The following is a 14,509-nucleotide window of genomic DNA, read 5'->3' as shown; positions in this document are numbered from 1 at the left end:
TGATATTACTGAAGCTCTGATTTGAGAATACTGATCCAGGACAAACTATAGAGATGGGAGAGATTAGAAGTAGAGATGTTATTTAAGAGGCTACTACAATAACCTAGGCAAGAGATTATGAGGGGGAGAACTGAAGTTGTAGTCAAGTGAAGGGAAATGTGGATTTACTGTTAAAGGTAGAATTATGAAGAATTGTTAATTGATTGGACATAGGTTATAAGGGAGAGGTAAGACCTGCATGGAAAACTGGAAGCATAGAAGTGTCTTTAATGGAAATTAAAGAGGTTAGTGAGATTAGGGGAAGTATGACAAATTGTGTAAAGGGTGTACTTAGCTAGGAATTACTCAGTGACACATACCTGAGTGTTACACTCTGTGCAGTTCTGGTATACTGCTTTCATTTTCTTCATGATATCAGTTGCTGGAACTCCTTCTGAAGGAAGATATGCCCGGCAATAAGGACAAGTCCACTTACTGTTCCTTAGACTTGTAGAAATACAGGAACGACAGAATCTACCCCCAAACAAAACATAAACATATCACTTTCTTCAAAAGGTTCGAAATTTTTCAATTATAGAATTCTTTTTTTAACTACATGGACTACCAAATTAAAGGTTCATAGCATTTTAGCCTCCCCCCCAAAAAAAGAACATTCCCTCTTCTAACAGGTCTTTTTTGAGGAATACATTTGATGTTACCTGAACTGCATTGTAGGTATAGCTTGAATGAAAAGGAAAGAATATACATGGAGAGAGCAAAATAATATGGACAGAAATATAGTCAAATGGAGATCTTTAATATCAAAGCTTTTTCATTATGCCTTAACTTTTCCTTCTCTTCTCTTTACTCCATTGGGTGAATAGATGCTCTTGCTCTATGAGTATGGGAATTTGCTCTACGAGTATGAGTTTGGGTATGGGAAAATTTGGCCTCCTAATACCGTAATACATTATATTAAATATAATTTACCCCTTGAATTTAAATTCCTCAAGGGAAGGAACTATCTTTTTGTTTTTATTATGTGCAGGCTCAGGACTTAGCATAGTAGTTGGTACAAAGTTAAGCATTAATAAATGCTTAATGAAGAACTGATTGAAGTAAATAATACAATTCTTTTAAATAGTTAGGCCAAGTCATAAATAAAATCAACTCTTTTAAAAATGCCATAAGGAACAAATCATTTCCCCTCTACCCAGATATAATTATTGAATAGTAATCCTTATTAAAGTTGTAACTTAATCAAGGACTAAAAGAATAGAAAGTCTAATCACATCAGAACACATTGACTATTAGTGAAGAGATTTAAAATTTTCTCTCCTTCCTCCAAATCTAGCTTCTTTTCTATTAAACCAGATTACCTCTAGTTTACAATGCATGACATGATGCATCTTAAACTACCCTGTATAAAGGAATAGGATTTATACTATTATATACAGAAAATCTTTGGCAACAGAAGACCAATATAGATATTTTTCATTAGTTCATTTTCCTTGTTATTGAATGGTTTTTAAAAATAGAAAGGTAGATTCTTCAAACTATGGTCCAATGTGTTTGATGACAAAATTCTAGAATGCATTCTTCTTTTTTTTTTTTAAATAAACCCTTACCTTCTAACTAATTCTAACTCATTAAGTCCAGACATCAAGGTTTAAAATCACGTCATCATTCTCACTAACCCCACATAACCACGCAATTGCTAAATCTTGTTCTATCTACTTCCACAACTTCTCTCCTCCCTGTTCACTTTTCTCTACTCACATAGCCATGGCCCTAGTTCAGATACTTATCCCCCCTTCATCTGTGCTCTTACAATAATATCTGACAAAGTCTTTCTGGATTAAGTCTCTCCCAACTCAGATTCATCCTCCACAGGAAATCACAAAATGATTTCAGGTTCGATTGTGCCATTCCTCTACTGCCTTTTTTTCCCCCCAACACCTCTAGGATCAATTATAAACTCTTCTGCTTGACAGTTAAATCATTATAGACCTGCCTCCATCTTATTTTTCCACCCTTATTGCCCATTACTTCCCTTTACACATTCTTCCAAATTGACATTTTTATCATACCTCATCTGACATTCCGTATTTCACTTTTGTGCCTTTTCATTATTAATCCTCATCTCTTCCTCTTGGAATCTCTAGTTCAATTCATTCTTCAAAGTTTCAATTTCCAAGGTTCAACTCAAGTGCTACCTTCTATATTAAATTTTTGCTAATCTCCCAAAATTGTTTCATATTTATTTTAGAAATACGTCTATGTGTACTTAGCTCTTCTCACTGGATACAACCCTTTATAGGGCAGGAACTGTTTCATGTTTGTGTTTGTGTTCAGGCTGTTTAGCATAGTACCTGGTTGACACTTAAAAGGTATTGTCAATTGTCATTTGATTGAAATGACAAGACCCAAAGAGTAATGATTAGCATATCAACATTAAGCCATAGTGGTAGCTTTAGTAAAAAAAAAAAAAAGCTTTAGTCTTTGGTGTCTCTTTTTTGCCCAGTGATTCATGTTTATTAACGATTTAGATGAAATAAATGATGTGCTTATAAAATGTGTGAGCAGGAGACTGAATAGAGTAGCTAACATACTAGATGGCAGAATTGTTTTTCAAAAGCAACTCAACAGGTTAGAAGGATGAAATGAGCTTATGATAATTATTTTTTTCTTTTTACTAAACATTTATTGATTTTTTAATATCACTTAAATTTCCCCAATGCTATCTCCTTCCAGAGATCCAGGTTTTATAACTGTCAAATAAAAAAAAAATTAATAATACATGCTCTGGGTACAAGTCTGCCAAAAAGAAATTTGTTTACGTTCTCATTATTCTAATATCTAAGCATTTTTGGCTTAGGAAAAGAGACCTGTCCAAAGTGGAATAATCCTACCCTCTTGAACTATATGTCTCTTCCTATCAAAAGAATTTGAGATAATACAGCAATTTTGCATAAGAAAAACCACAATGTTAAAATACAGTTCTGGGGGTTAACATTTCACAATAGTTGCCTACCAACAGTCACTATCCTATTCTTTCCTGGACCATTAGCCTCAAAGGTAGAAAGAGGCCTTCTTTTTATAAATAGTATCATATAAGTTAATGTCAATATCATAATCCTTTCTGAATGGAGAAAGATGGGTCATGGGCTTTGGGGGATGAGGAAAAAGGACTTTCCTTAGAAGAGTAAATAATGCAAACACTTTAGGGGATTAAGAAGGCAAAGTTTTTTTAATCTCCTATATTTTTAAACAAATTTTATTGACAATTTTTGTTTTTACATTGCCTAAATTTCTCCCAGAATTCTTACCCTTCCTTCCTCCTAGGGAGTTATTCTATATAATTTTTTTAAAATAATATAAAAAATTAAAAAAAGAATATAAAAAAAGAAAATTAGCAACATTTATCAACATATCAAAAACATATAATGTTCCACATTCATGGACTTCCAATCAGTATCTGTACAAAAGGTGGGGGAGAGGGGAATGTTTTTTCATATCTGGATTAATTTCCACCTTTAATCTATTTCCTTAAAGAAATGGCCTTTGATTCTAAACATAACCAATCAAAGGAGACATGTCTGGAAAGGGTTTTAACACCAGAGAACTACTGACATCTTAATACCTCTAATTAATTAAAAAATGAAGTTAGTTATGTAGAGTCAAATTCTCTAAATCACTGTTGATTATAGAAATGAAAAATTAAAACAGTACTACCTCATACTTATCAGATTGGCTATCATGGCAGAAAAGTAAAATGTCATGTGCTGGAGGGGATGTGGATAAACTGGGACACTAATGCACTACTGAGGGAGTTATGAACTGATCCAACTATTCTGGAGATTAATCTGGAACTATGCCCAAAGAGTTATAATAAAATTATGCATATCCTTTGACAGCAGGTCTATATCCCATTGATATTTTTTTTAATAAAAGGACCTATGTGTACCAAAATATTTTAAGCAGCTCTTTTTGTGGTTGTAAGGAACTAAAAATTGAGGGGATACCTATAAATTGGGGAATGGTTGAACTAGTTGTGGCATATGACTGTGACATAATACTATTGTGTTATAAGAAATAATGACTACGATGGTTTCAAAAAACCTGGAAAAACATACATGAACAGATGAAAAATGAAAGGAGCAGAACCAAGGGAACATTGTATGTTGTCACTGCAATACCATGTGATGATCAACTGTGAATGACTTAGCTATTCCCAGCAATACAAAGGTCCAAGACAATTCTACAGAGCTTTTGATGGAAAAATGCTATCCATCTTCAGAGAAAGAACTGATGGAATCTGAATGTAGAATGAAGCTATCAACATGGAATCTAGAAACCCCAAACTTGTAGCCTAGAAAGATCTGATGAAGCCCAAGTTTTAGAACCAGCTTATAAGTTGGAGTCCCCAAAGGTTATACTTGTTCCCTGTTCCCCTGGGAATCTACCCTGAAGGGAATCTAGTAGTTTCAGACTGAATAGACTCTTAAGGAAAATGACAATCCCAATTAGGTGGGGCTAAGCAGATGCTAAGTACCCTTTTTGACTTAGGTAGTCATCCCCATGGTATCAGAGACCCTTTCCCAAGAAGACCCACACCTGGGCAGGGACCATCCTTTTAGTATCCATTGTAAGTAATTCCTTTCCTTACACCTTAGTCTCTGGCTAGGATTCCTTTCCCAAGCTTGATTGCATCCTGTCTGTATAGTTTGAACACCATTTCCTTGTAGCTATGGTAACGTCAGTCATCTTTCCCTGCTCCTGGATCTCCTCAAATAGCATATAAGTCCCAAATATTTTTGTTCCTTGTAGTTGTTAATCCAGCACAGTTGGCTCTCCCAGGGGTCAGTGACCAGAGCATCCAGAGTTCAATCCTTGGAGCACTGTGTGATACGCAGCTCTGTGTAGAGGCCTAACTCAGCACTGAACCTCTTTCCTTAATTAAAGAGTGGTTTTTCTGACTATTTAATAGTTCTGTTTTTTCTCAGTCAACAAAGCTAATACTATTTTTTATGTTGTTTTTTTCTTTTCTCTTACAACATGACTAATATGGAAATGTTTTGCATGATTGCACATGTGTAACATATCAAATTGTTTGCCTTCTTAGGACAGGTGAAAGGGAGGAAAAGAATTTTAGTGGAATTTAAGTTCAACATGAATCAACACTATGTCCTAGATGATTAAAAGATGGAACTGGGTATGTTTAACCTCGAGAAGAGCTTATAATTTAGTCCTTGAAAGGTAGTCAAGAAGAAGACAAATTTAACTAGTGGTGATTGGTCTCAAGAGGACAGATTTAGAAACAATGGATAGAAGTTGCAGAAATGCAGATTCAAGCTGGATATTAGCGAAAACTTCCCCAACAATTAACAGTCCTCCCAAAGAAGAATGTGTAGCTTTAATTAGCAATCCCTCCAGGTTCCTGGAACGAAGGGTCTACAAGCAGTAGCTAAACAATATCTGGGTTATCATTTCAAAGGGAGTTCTAGTTGAAATCTAAGTTGTACTCTTCAACTGTTTACCTCATCAGAATTTTTTTCTTATTCATCCTTCTCAATTCAATTTTACTTTTTTTAAGACTCTCAGGATAAGAGAGAGAGTCTATCTTTTTCCTGAACTCTTTGAAACCTGGTCTCCTCAAATATAGGATACATTTCCAACTTTCCGCTTTTTATCAATAATTCTATGACAGCACATTCATTTACTCTCAATATCCTCATCATTTTTACTTCATCAGCAATCCCTCGAGCAGGATGTGGTCCAGAATAGCCATTCTATATGCTTGCTTTGGAAGAACAATAAAAATTTATTCGATGTTTTATTTTTTAGCAGAGGAAGACGTGGATGTGTAGGGGATTACCTGGCGAGTCAACATGAAAAATTCACCATTCAGAGGAGGCAATAAATAAAAAAGTTCAAAATAAAAAACCCCACAATATACTAGGTCTGGGGGCCAAGCAAGAGAATTTCAGAGTTGGGGATCCAAAGTCGGCAGGCATATGGAGGTGAGCACTGGATCATGGACGAGTTTCTCCACATAAAACATGTTGCTGAGGCTGCATAATGGTGTGATATCAGGGTGCTGGTCCACCACCTCTTCCCTCAGATAACTAAAGACAATGCAGAAGAAGGCTAGAATAGGTTCCCATCACAATACATACCACCATTGCCATCTTTGTGATGTACCATCAGTGTTTTATCATCCATTTCCTACTAGATCCCCCCAATTTTTTTTTTGAGATTTTGAGATTTGGATAGATACCAAAAGAGATTATCAAAAGATGGGCAAAAAGTCTCATTTACACTTCTATACTTTTCCGTTTTAAGTTAATTCAATCTCAAATCACCTAGTTTAGGCAGCACTAACAGCTATTCATTCTGGTGAAAAATTTTCTGATGGGGAAAGCGAACCAAGTAAGTTTGCCAAAAGGAGGGATATGGAAATTTTGTTCACAACCAGAACAATGAGCACAGATTTGTCAAACAAAGAATGGGAAAGCTGAAGGAAGGAAAACTGTGCTGGTCACAGTGGGCAGTTTTATGGCTTTTTCCAGTTGCTTGGCTTCCTCCCAATCAGAGCAGAACAAAGAGAAAAACTAAACAAAAAGATTATTTTGCAAAAGAATTAACAAGAACTTTGCAAGTTGAAAATACCTTTCAGGGGCAGCTATGGGGCTCAGTATATTGAGAACCAGGGCCAGAGACAGGAAATCCTGGGTTCCAACCCATATGACCCTGGGCAAGTCACTTAATCGCCATAGCCTAGCCCTTATCTTTTTCTGTCTTGTAACCAGTACTCAGGTGGCCCATTTACAAATAAATACATTTAAAAGTATTTTAAAAAATCACAAATGCACTTTTACAGTTATTTTTCTTGCTCTTTATTTTATTTTTACAAGGAAATTCGCCCAACAACATGTAAGATGATTAAGACCTGTGGCAGATGGGTGTGTGTAGTGGATAAGCTTGCTGTATTTGGAGTCAAGAAGATCCGAGTTCAGATGTGACCTCAGACCCATATTAGCTATGTGACCCTGGGCAAGTCATTTAACCTGACTTTCTCAACTCTAAAAAGGAGAATAATAGCACCTGTCTTTGAAGGTTGTTCTGAGAACAAAGTTGTTCTTTTACAAATTATAAACGGTTACATAAATGCTAGGTATAAATGTAATTAAAGGTCTTTCACACCACCAGTGATGTTACCAAGGGTAAATCACTCAAGAGCCTCCTGGAGTTTCAGGTAACTTTCTAAGATTTCTAAATGGGTTTCACCTTCCAGGTTGGATGGTAACATTGAATAGTGGCATCAGGAAATAAATCTGATGCTAATTATGGTTAAAGTTGGCAATTCACCCTAAACCTACTTTCAATGTACTTTTAATCATTCCCCTCTCCCCTTCAAGCTGAAAGCACTACATTTCCAATGTGCTTCTCAGGGATACATGCTCATGACACAGCATACAAAAATGAAAAAGATTCTTACTACGTGGATAGGCCAAACCTTGGGAACTTCTTCAGCCTATTTTTATAAGTTAGGGAAGGAAAGAGGGGAAAGGGAACACTGATTTCAAATATTTTAATGTTTACAAATTCTAAAAACTCTATGGAACATGCCCTTTAAAAGTAATTTAATTCTACATGCTATCAAAACTTTTGCTAGCTATTACCAGCTTGATAATGGGCTATACTGGATCAATCGGTCTCCCCCAACAATCTCCTCCAATTTTCCATCTCCACACTTTTTTTTTTCAGGCTGTTTCCTGAGCTTGGAATACTTTTCCCAAGGTGAATTCCCAATCATACACTAAAGCCTAATTTAAGTGTCAACTTCTCCAAGATTTCCTTGATGTTTAGGTAGTTAATAAACATCTTTCCCTCCAAGTCTTCTCCTAGCTCTGCCTCTAATAGCAAAGTACAAAACAAGATAGACTATTGACTCATTAAAAAAAACAACAAACAACACATTACCTTCTTTGTCTTGGAATCAATTTTGTATATTGGTTCTAAGGTAGAAGAGAGGAAAGGGCTAGGCAATGGGGGTCAAGTGACTTGCCCAGGGTCACACAGCTGGGAAGTGTCTGAAATCATTTTTGAACCTAGGACCTCCCCTCTCTAGGCTTGGCTCTCAATCCACTGAGTCACCAGCTGCTCCCAAAATCGAGTTTTCCCTGACCTGGAATCCAAACTCAGCCAACGATGTAAAAGTGCAAAATCCTAGCCACTAGACCACTAGGGACAACTGACCCATTTTCATAAGTGGAGTGGCAAAGAAGCCCACCAAGGCTTGACTAACTAGTATAGCTATCCCAAAATGGAAAGGAGCTTTTTTCTCACTAGGTTTTCAAACAAAGGCTAGATATTAAAGAGATGATTCTTGTTAAGCTCTTAATGAATGCTTTCTGATTGATACTCAGAATGTCAATGGAGTTTTGGTGGTAGAAATCAAAGTAGTATACTTTTCACTATTACTGAGCTATATGCATCTAAGTCCTGGTAGGACTTAGAGCTGGAAGAAAATGACCCTAAAGACCATATAGTCCAATCCTCTCGTTTTACAGAAGAGGAATCTGAAGCCTAGGGAAGTTAAGTGATTTGCACAAGATTGCAGAGCCAGGATTGGAAGCCACATTCTCTGGCTTTAAATCTAGTGTGCTTTCTACTAAACACTTTACCAAAGTCCCAAAATTCTAAACAATTGCATTTCTGGTCTATTACTATTTCTGTTATTATAATCCCTTTCTTAAAGCCAAAAAACACAGAGTGAATACCACAACACTCTAGAAATGGCTTAGAGGGGCAACTAGGTAGCACAATGGTTAGACAGGTCTGGAGTGGGGAGGCCCTAAATTCAAATTTGACCTCATATACTTCCCATCTCTGTGACCTTGGAAAGGTCACTTAATCCCAAAGTGCCTAACCCTTGCTCTTCTGTCTTAAGAGTTTAAAGAGAAAAAGAGAAGTGGCTTAGTAGATCCAAGTAAGGAAAGCCAATATTACTGTTAATACTTACTGGGAGGGCAGCTCCATGGCTTGGTGGATAGTTAGCCCTGGAGACAGAAGGTCCTGGGTTCAAATTTGGCCTCAGCCACTTCTTATCTGTACAACTCTTGGCAAGGCCCCAGTTGCCTAGCTCTTACCACCATACTGATTCTAAGACAGGAAGAGCTTTTTAAAAAAATACAGCAGGGGGACCATGGGCAAGAGCTGAGACAACTCTCTGAGATTCCAAGTTATCCAGTGAAGTAACTATATTATCATTCATCCGCTTTATGTTGTTAGATGGTTGAGAGATAACAACAGTTATCTATCTTCCGTGATCCCAAGTCAAAGTGAATTCAGAGAATGAGAATCCTCAGATCACGCATTCTGCATTCTGTTCCATGATGCCCAAAGAGGCAACTAGATGGCGCACAGAACAGGGGGGTGGACCCGGGGTCGGAAAGACTCAAGTTCAAATGTGACTTCAGATGCTTGCTTATCAGCTTACCAGACTCTTAGTAAGACATTTAACCTCGTCACTGTTTCCTCATCGGTAAAAGCAGAATACTAGTACCTATGTCTCTGGGTGGTTGCGAGGATAAAAAGGGTATTTGTAAAGGCTCTTTGTAAACCTAAGAACTACATATATACGTCTATACACACATAGACATACATATATATATGCTCGCTTAGATTACACAGTAAGGAATTAGAAATCGTACGGAACAATGGAAAAACGACCGATTTGAATAAATGGCTTGAAAAAGAAACCATTTAACCTATACTTCCTATTAAGCTTCCCCCTTTAAAGCTTGGAGACCTTGACCTTCCTGTAACTTTGTTGCTTCATTTAACAAGTCAGTTCCCAGCAACAGGTCTTCAGTTTAAACTACCAAATCCTAGTCCAACTTCAGTCTAACTTCAACAAAGTAGCAACGCAAATGACTTGGGCGTTAGAATTCCGGTAACTTTACCTTCAACCGGAGGAGTAGGGAGAGAGAAGGGAGGTAAGGGCGGAGCGGGGAGAGAAGGAAGGTTGGGGGTTAGTTGGGTCAGTTGTTTTCGACAGAGGAGGAAGCGCCGTGGGCGTTTCAGGACACGTGCGCAGCCCCAACAAAAACGCAACACGTCTGGGTCCGTGGGGCTCCGGGAAGCGTTTGTTTACTTGGAGAATTGCGCTAGGCTGCAGCTGGCAGCTTCCTAGTTGCATGATCCAGTTGGGTTCAGCAACTGGCAGACAGTTGCCCCTGTCAATCCAGAAGTTGCTGGCACTTCATATGTACCCATAACCCGAGCGTGGAAGCGGAGCTGTGCTGGCCAGCTACCCCGAGCATCCTACCTAGTCCTGAAGCATCCGTTGGGCAGAGCTGACCTGGCCACTGACTCACCACTAACCTCCAACTGAGATCCAGGTGCTCAGATCTGATTTAGGGGCAAAAGTTGCCCACCTGTCTCTTCCTCTTTCTCCCAGACTTTGTGCCACCTTCAGACTAGGCATTTTCCCGCAGCCAGGGAGACCCGACGGGTCCAGATCGTACAGAGCCACAGCTCCAACAGAAGAACAGCCTTCTCAGTGAACGCGGTTCTACTAAGTTAGATCTTTTAAAGCTCTACTGACCTAGAATACTCTCCTTCCTCCTTCCACCTAGCTTCGCTCTGGCCGGGCGGGTACCAGCTACTGGGAGTCTCGCACCCCGGGCCGCTCACCCTCACTTACACGTGGCCGCAGCGGGTCCTTATGGGCTGATGTAGAACTTCGAGACAGACAGAGCAATCAAAAGAGGTAATCGGCAGCTCCACTTCGCTCCTCCTGGGCAGGGATGATGGAGTGGCCCGACTGGCCGGGGCTGCTCGGCCGCTGTCACTGCTTAGCGCGGAGCCCATCGCCTCTCTCCTCTCTTACTCCTCTCTTACCCAGACAGCAGCAGCTAAGCTGGGTGCCTTAGGTTCAATTGTTTTGTTGTCCTGCGGTTAAGGAAGGAAGTCCCTGCCCAGCTGGGATCGCCGCCTCCCTGCCCCCACAGGCCCGATCTCGGGAGCCAGCCCCCGCCCCTTCTAACCTTCCAAGTAGGGAGTTCGCCAGGAACTCGGCCAGTCAGAAATTATCATCTTCCCCCAGCTACCCTCAACTTCTGAGAGGAGGCAGCGGCGGCCACAGCACCAAGTACTGCAGTGTCCTCCCCTCCCCGGAGGCTTGAAACCTGAAACCCAAACTGCACAAAGGAATAGCAGCAGCTGCTCCCTGTTAGGTCTTCCTCCCTCTAACCCGAGAGAAAGCAGGGATAGGAACCCTTTTTTAATCTTCAACTTTACAACTTGATAATGGCTCTGCTCACTACTTCAGGAAGCCCGTTCTGCCAAAGTTCTGACTGTTGCCACTTCCCAGCAATGCACAGCGGTTAAGGAGATCTGGAGGAAAATAGTTTCATTGCATTTTAGCAGTTGGGTGTTCCACTTCTCTTGAAACTAGAGTTTGACATCATGAGAAATGTTAAATATTTAAAGTTCAGATAGATATGAGAATAGACTGCAACTGAGATTAAGGTCTAGTCAAATAATACAGTTCTTAATAAACCCACTAATTCCAAAAACTAATGTACAGTAAAATGTTAGTTACTTGAAGGCTGGGACTGATTTTTTTTTAATTGTATATCTTCAACACTTTGCACCTTCCCTTGGATGTTTCTTTATAAATTTTTGTTGTGAGGCTGCTGGGTGGCTTAGTGGATTGGAAGCCAAGTCTGGAGCCGGGAAAGTCCTAGGTTCAAATTCGACCTCAAACACTTCCTAGCTGTGTGACCCTGGGCAAGTCACTTAATCCCCATTGCCTAGCCCTTATCACTCTAATGCCTTAGAACCCAATACAGTATTGATTCTCAGCAGAAGGTAAGGATTTAATTTTTTTTTTTTTTTAATGAATCATATCTCATTGCTGAATGCTGTAGGACTAGGCAATGAGGAAGATGGACAAGTTTAAATAAGACAATGCTGACAATGCTTATATCCTCATGGAACTTAAGGTTGTCTAATGGAGTAGGATACAAATATCATAAACTTTTAAGAGTTGGAAGGAACCTCAAAGAACACCAAACTGATCCTTTCATCTAAACAAGAATCCTTTCTATAAAATACTCATCAAATGGTCAGCTGGCCTTTTAGACCTCAAAAAAAGGGGGAATCTACTACCTTCCAAGGCAGCCTGTTCCGCTTTTGAATTGTTAGGATTTTTTTTCCGGATTGTGGGTCCAATTCAAATGAAATCTTTGTAAAGTGTTTAGCACAATGTCTGGCATAAACTGAGGGCTAAATAAAAGCAAGCTATTAGCTAATTCGACCCATAGCCTTCTCTTCTCTGGGCTAGAGGCCCTTCCCTTTATATATTTATTCTGTGTATTTTTATATATTCTTGCATATTTATGTGTACTTATATATGTACACATACATAATATATTCACATATACACATATGTATATATTGTTAACTAGGAAAAAACACAGAACTATTAAATAGTCAGAAAAACCACTTTTTAATCAAGGAAAGGGGTTCAGTACTTTCTTCAAGGCCTCCACACAGAACTGCTCTGCGATACACACCCACGCAGAGGCCCAAAACCTTGCTTGCTCTGGTCACTGACCCCTGGGAGAGCAAACTGTGCTAGTTTGACAACTGCAAGGAACACAACAATTTGGGGAATTTATATACTTTTGGGAAATGGAGGGACAGGGAAATATAGGACATTATCAGGGTTACAAGGAGTGTTCAAACTATCCTGACAGAATATAATCAAGCTTGAGAAAAGAATCATAGCTAAAGGCTAGGGTGTAAGGGAAGATGCTGCTTACTAAAAGAGTGATTCCTGCCCAGGTGTGGGTCTTCTTGGGAAAGGGTACTTAGCATCAGTTTAGCCTTATCTGGCTGGGATTGTCATTTACTTTAGGTCTGTTATTCAGTCTGAAACTGCTAATCTGAGATTCCCTGCAGGGTGGATTCTCACGGTAGCAGGGAACAAGTACAAATTTTGGGGTCTCCAATTTACAAATTAATCCTAAAACTTGGGGTTCATCAGATCCTACAAAGCTACAAGTGTGGGATTTCTGGATTCCATATTGACAATATATACACATACACATAGGGCAGCTAGGTTCAGTGGATAGATAACAGACACTAGCTGTGTAACTTTGGCCTAGTCACTTAACTCAGTTTGCCTCAGTTTCCTCATCTATAAAATGAGCTAGGGAAGATAATGCCAAAACACTCCAGTATCTCAGAAGAAAGAGTCCTAAATGGAGTCAAGAAGAATCAGACCAATAACAACTAAACAACAACATGCATTCAGGAATGAGGCTGTTGCTAGGAGATAGCCTTATTTTAGGAAACCCCAAATTTACCTTTGTCCCAGGGGAACTTGTTTTCAAGGAACTCCCAGACTGGACCCTTGTCCCAGATAGAACAATAAGCCATCAAGCACTCATTAAGCACTCTGAATAGGAGTGATAGAAATGCTCAAGTCTTAAATACCCATGCCCTTTTTTGTTTCTTGGCTTCTCTTACTGTATTTGGGCCTCTCCCAAATACTCTAGTCTCAGGCTAACAACCTCTTTCCCAAGCCCCTTTGTAACTGGTCAGTTGTCCTTTTTTTCCTATACTTCCCTAAGGTGGACATAAGATCCCAAATTCTTCCATTCAATGGAAATTCCCCTGAATGAAGGACATTCTCATGATGGAGAATCCCATTCATGTTGCATTTTCCTGGGGACATTGTTCCCTAAGCCTCAGAGCTTAGCTTGCAGGAGAAATGCTGTGTGCACACATGGGACTGTGTGTTAGCCATAAGAGCAAATCTCCCTTGTGATTAAAGATTTAAATTAAAGATGATCTTTGTAACTGCTTTGGTGATTCTGTTTTTTACAGGCTGACATAAGTATCAAGGTAGATAGAGGTCTGGACCAGGAGTCAGGAAGACCTTAGTTCAAATTCAGCCTCAGACACTAATTGTGTTCCTAGGCAAATTTAACATCTGTACCTCAGTTTCCTCAACTATAAAATGGGGGTAATGATAGCACCTACCTAGAGATGGGAGGTTGGAAGATAAGGTTTAAAAAATTATATATGCTCAACAACACACTTTGAAATTTAATCATCATTGTTACAATTTTCTCCATCACTTTCTAGAAATCAACAAGATAATAAATTCATCTTTGATTTCTGGCATTTGCCTATACCCTATTTCAAATGTGAGCTATTTCATCCTGAAAATTTAACATCCAGATCTCAAGAACCTGTTGGAAACTGGCTTCTGCATACTCTTGAAAAGTGACAACAGACAAAAGAAGTAACAGAGGCAGCAAAATCTGAGTTAAGGTCACTCTTGTCATACATATTGCACACTGGATGTATTATCCTGTTCAAGTCATATAACTTCTCAGCATGCTAAGTAATTCTCCAAACAAGTTGCTGAGCAAGTGGAGGCCTGCATTGGTGGAGGCTACCAGATGTTCTCTACAAAGATGAAATCATAATCCCAGTTTAAAAA

General features: G+C 39.1%; 1 protein-coding gene across 1 annotated transcript in view; it reads right to left on the bottom strand.

Moving 5' to 3' along the window:
• Nucleotides 1-11,295, bottom strand: part of RNF125 (ring finger protein 125) — a 32,347-nt gene extending 21,052 nt beyond the window's left edge. Inside the window, exons 1-2 of the mRNA XM_001369261.4 lie at nt 10,694-11,295; nt 360-513 (exon numbers count right to left, since the gene is read on the bottom strand). Of these exons, the coding sequence (XP_001369298.2) occupies nt 360-513; nt 10,694-10,860 (321 nt within the window). The 5' untranslated portion in view covers nt 10,861-11,295. The remainder of the gene's footprint in view (nt 1-359; nt 514-10,693) is intronic.
• Between the last annotated feature and the right edge of the window lie 3,214 nt (nt 11,296-14,509).

The sequence above is a fragment of the Monodelphis domestica genome, chromosome 3 (assembly GCF_027887165.1).
Source record: "Monodelphis domestica isolate mMonDom1 chromosome 3, mMonDom1.pri, whole genome shotgun sequence".
Taxonomy (NCBI): Eukaryota; Metazoa; Chordata; class Mammalia; order Didelphimorphia; family Didelphidae; genus Monodelphis; species Monodelphis domestica.
The sequence above is the reverse complement of the archived record's forward strand: the minus strand, read 5'-3'. Positions and strand labels throughout refer to the sequence as shown.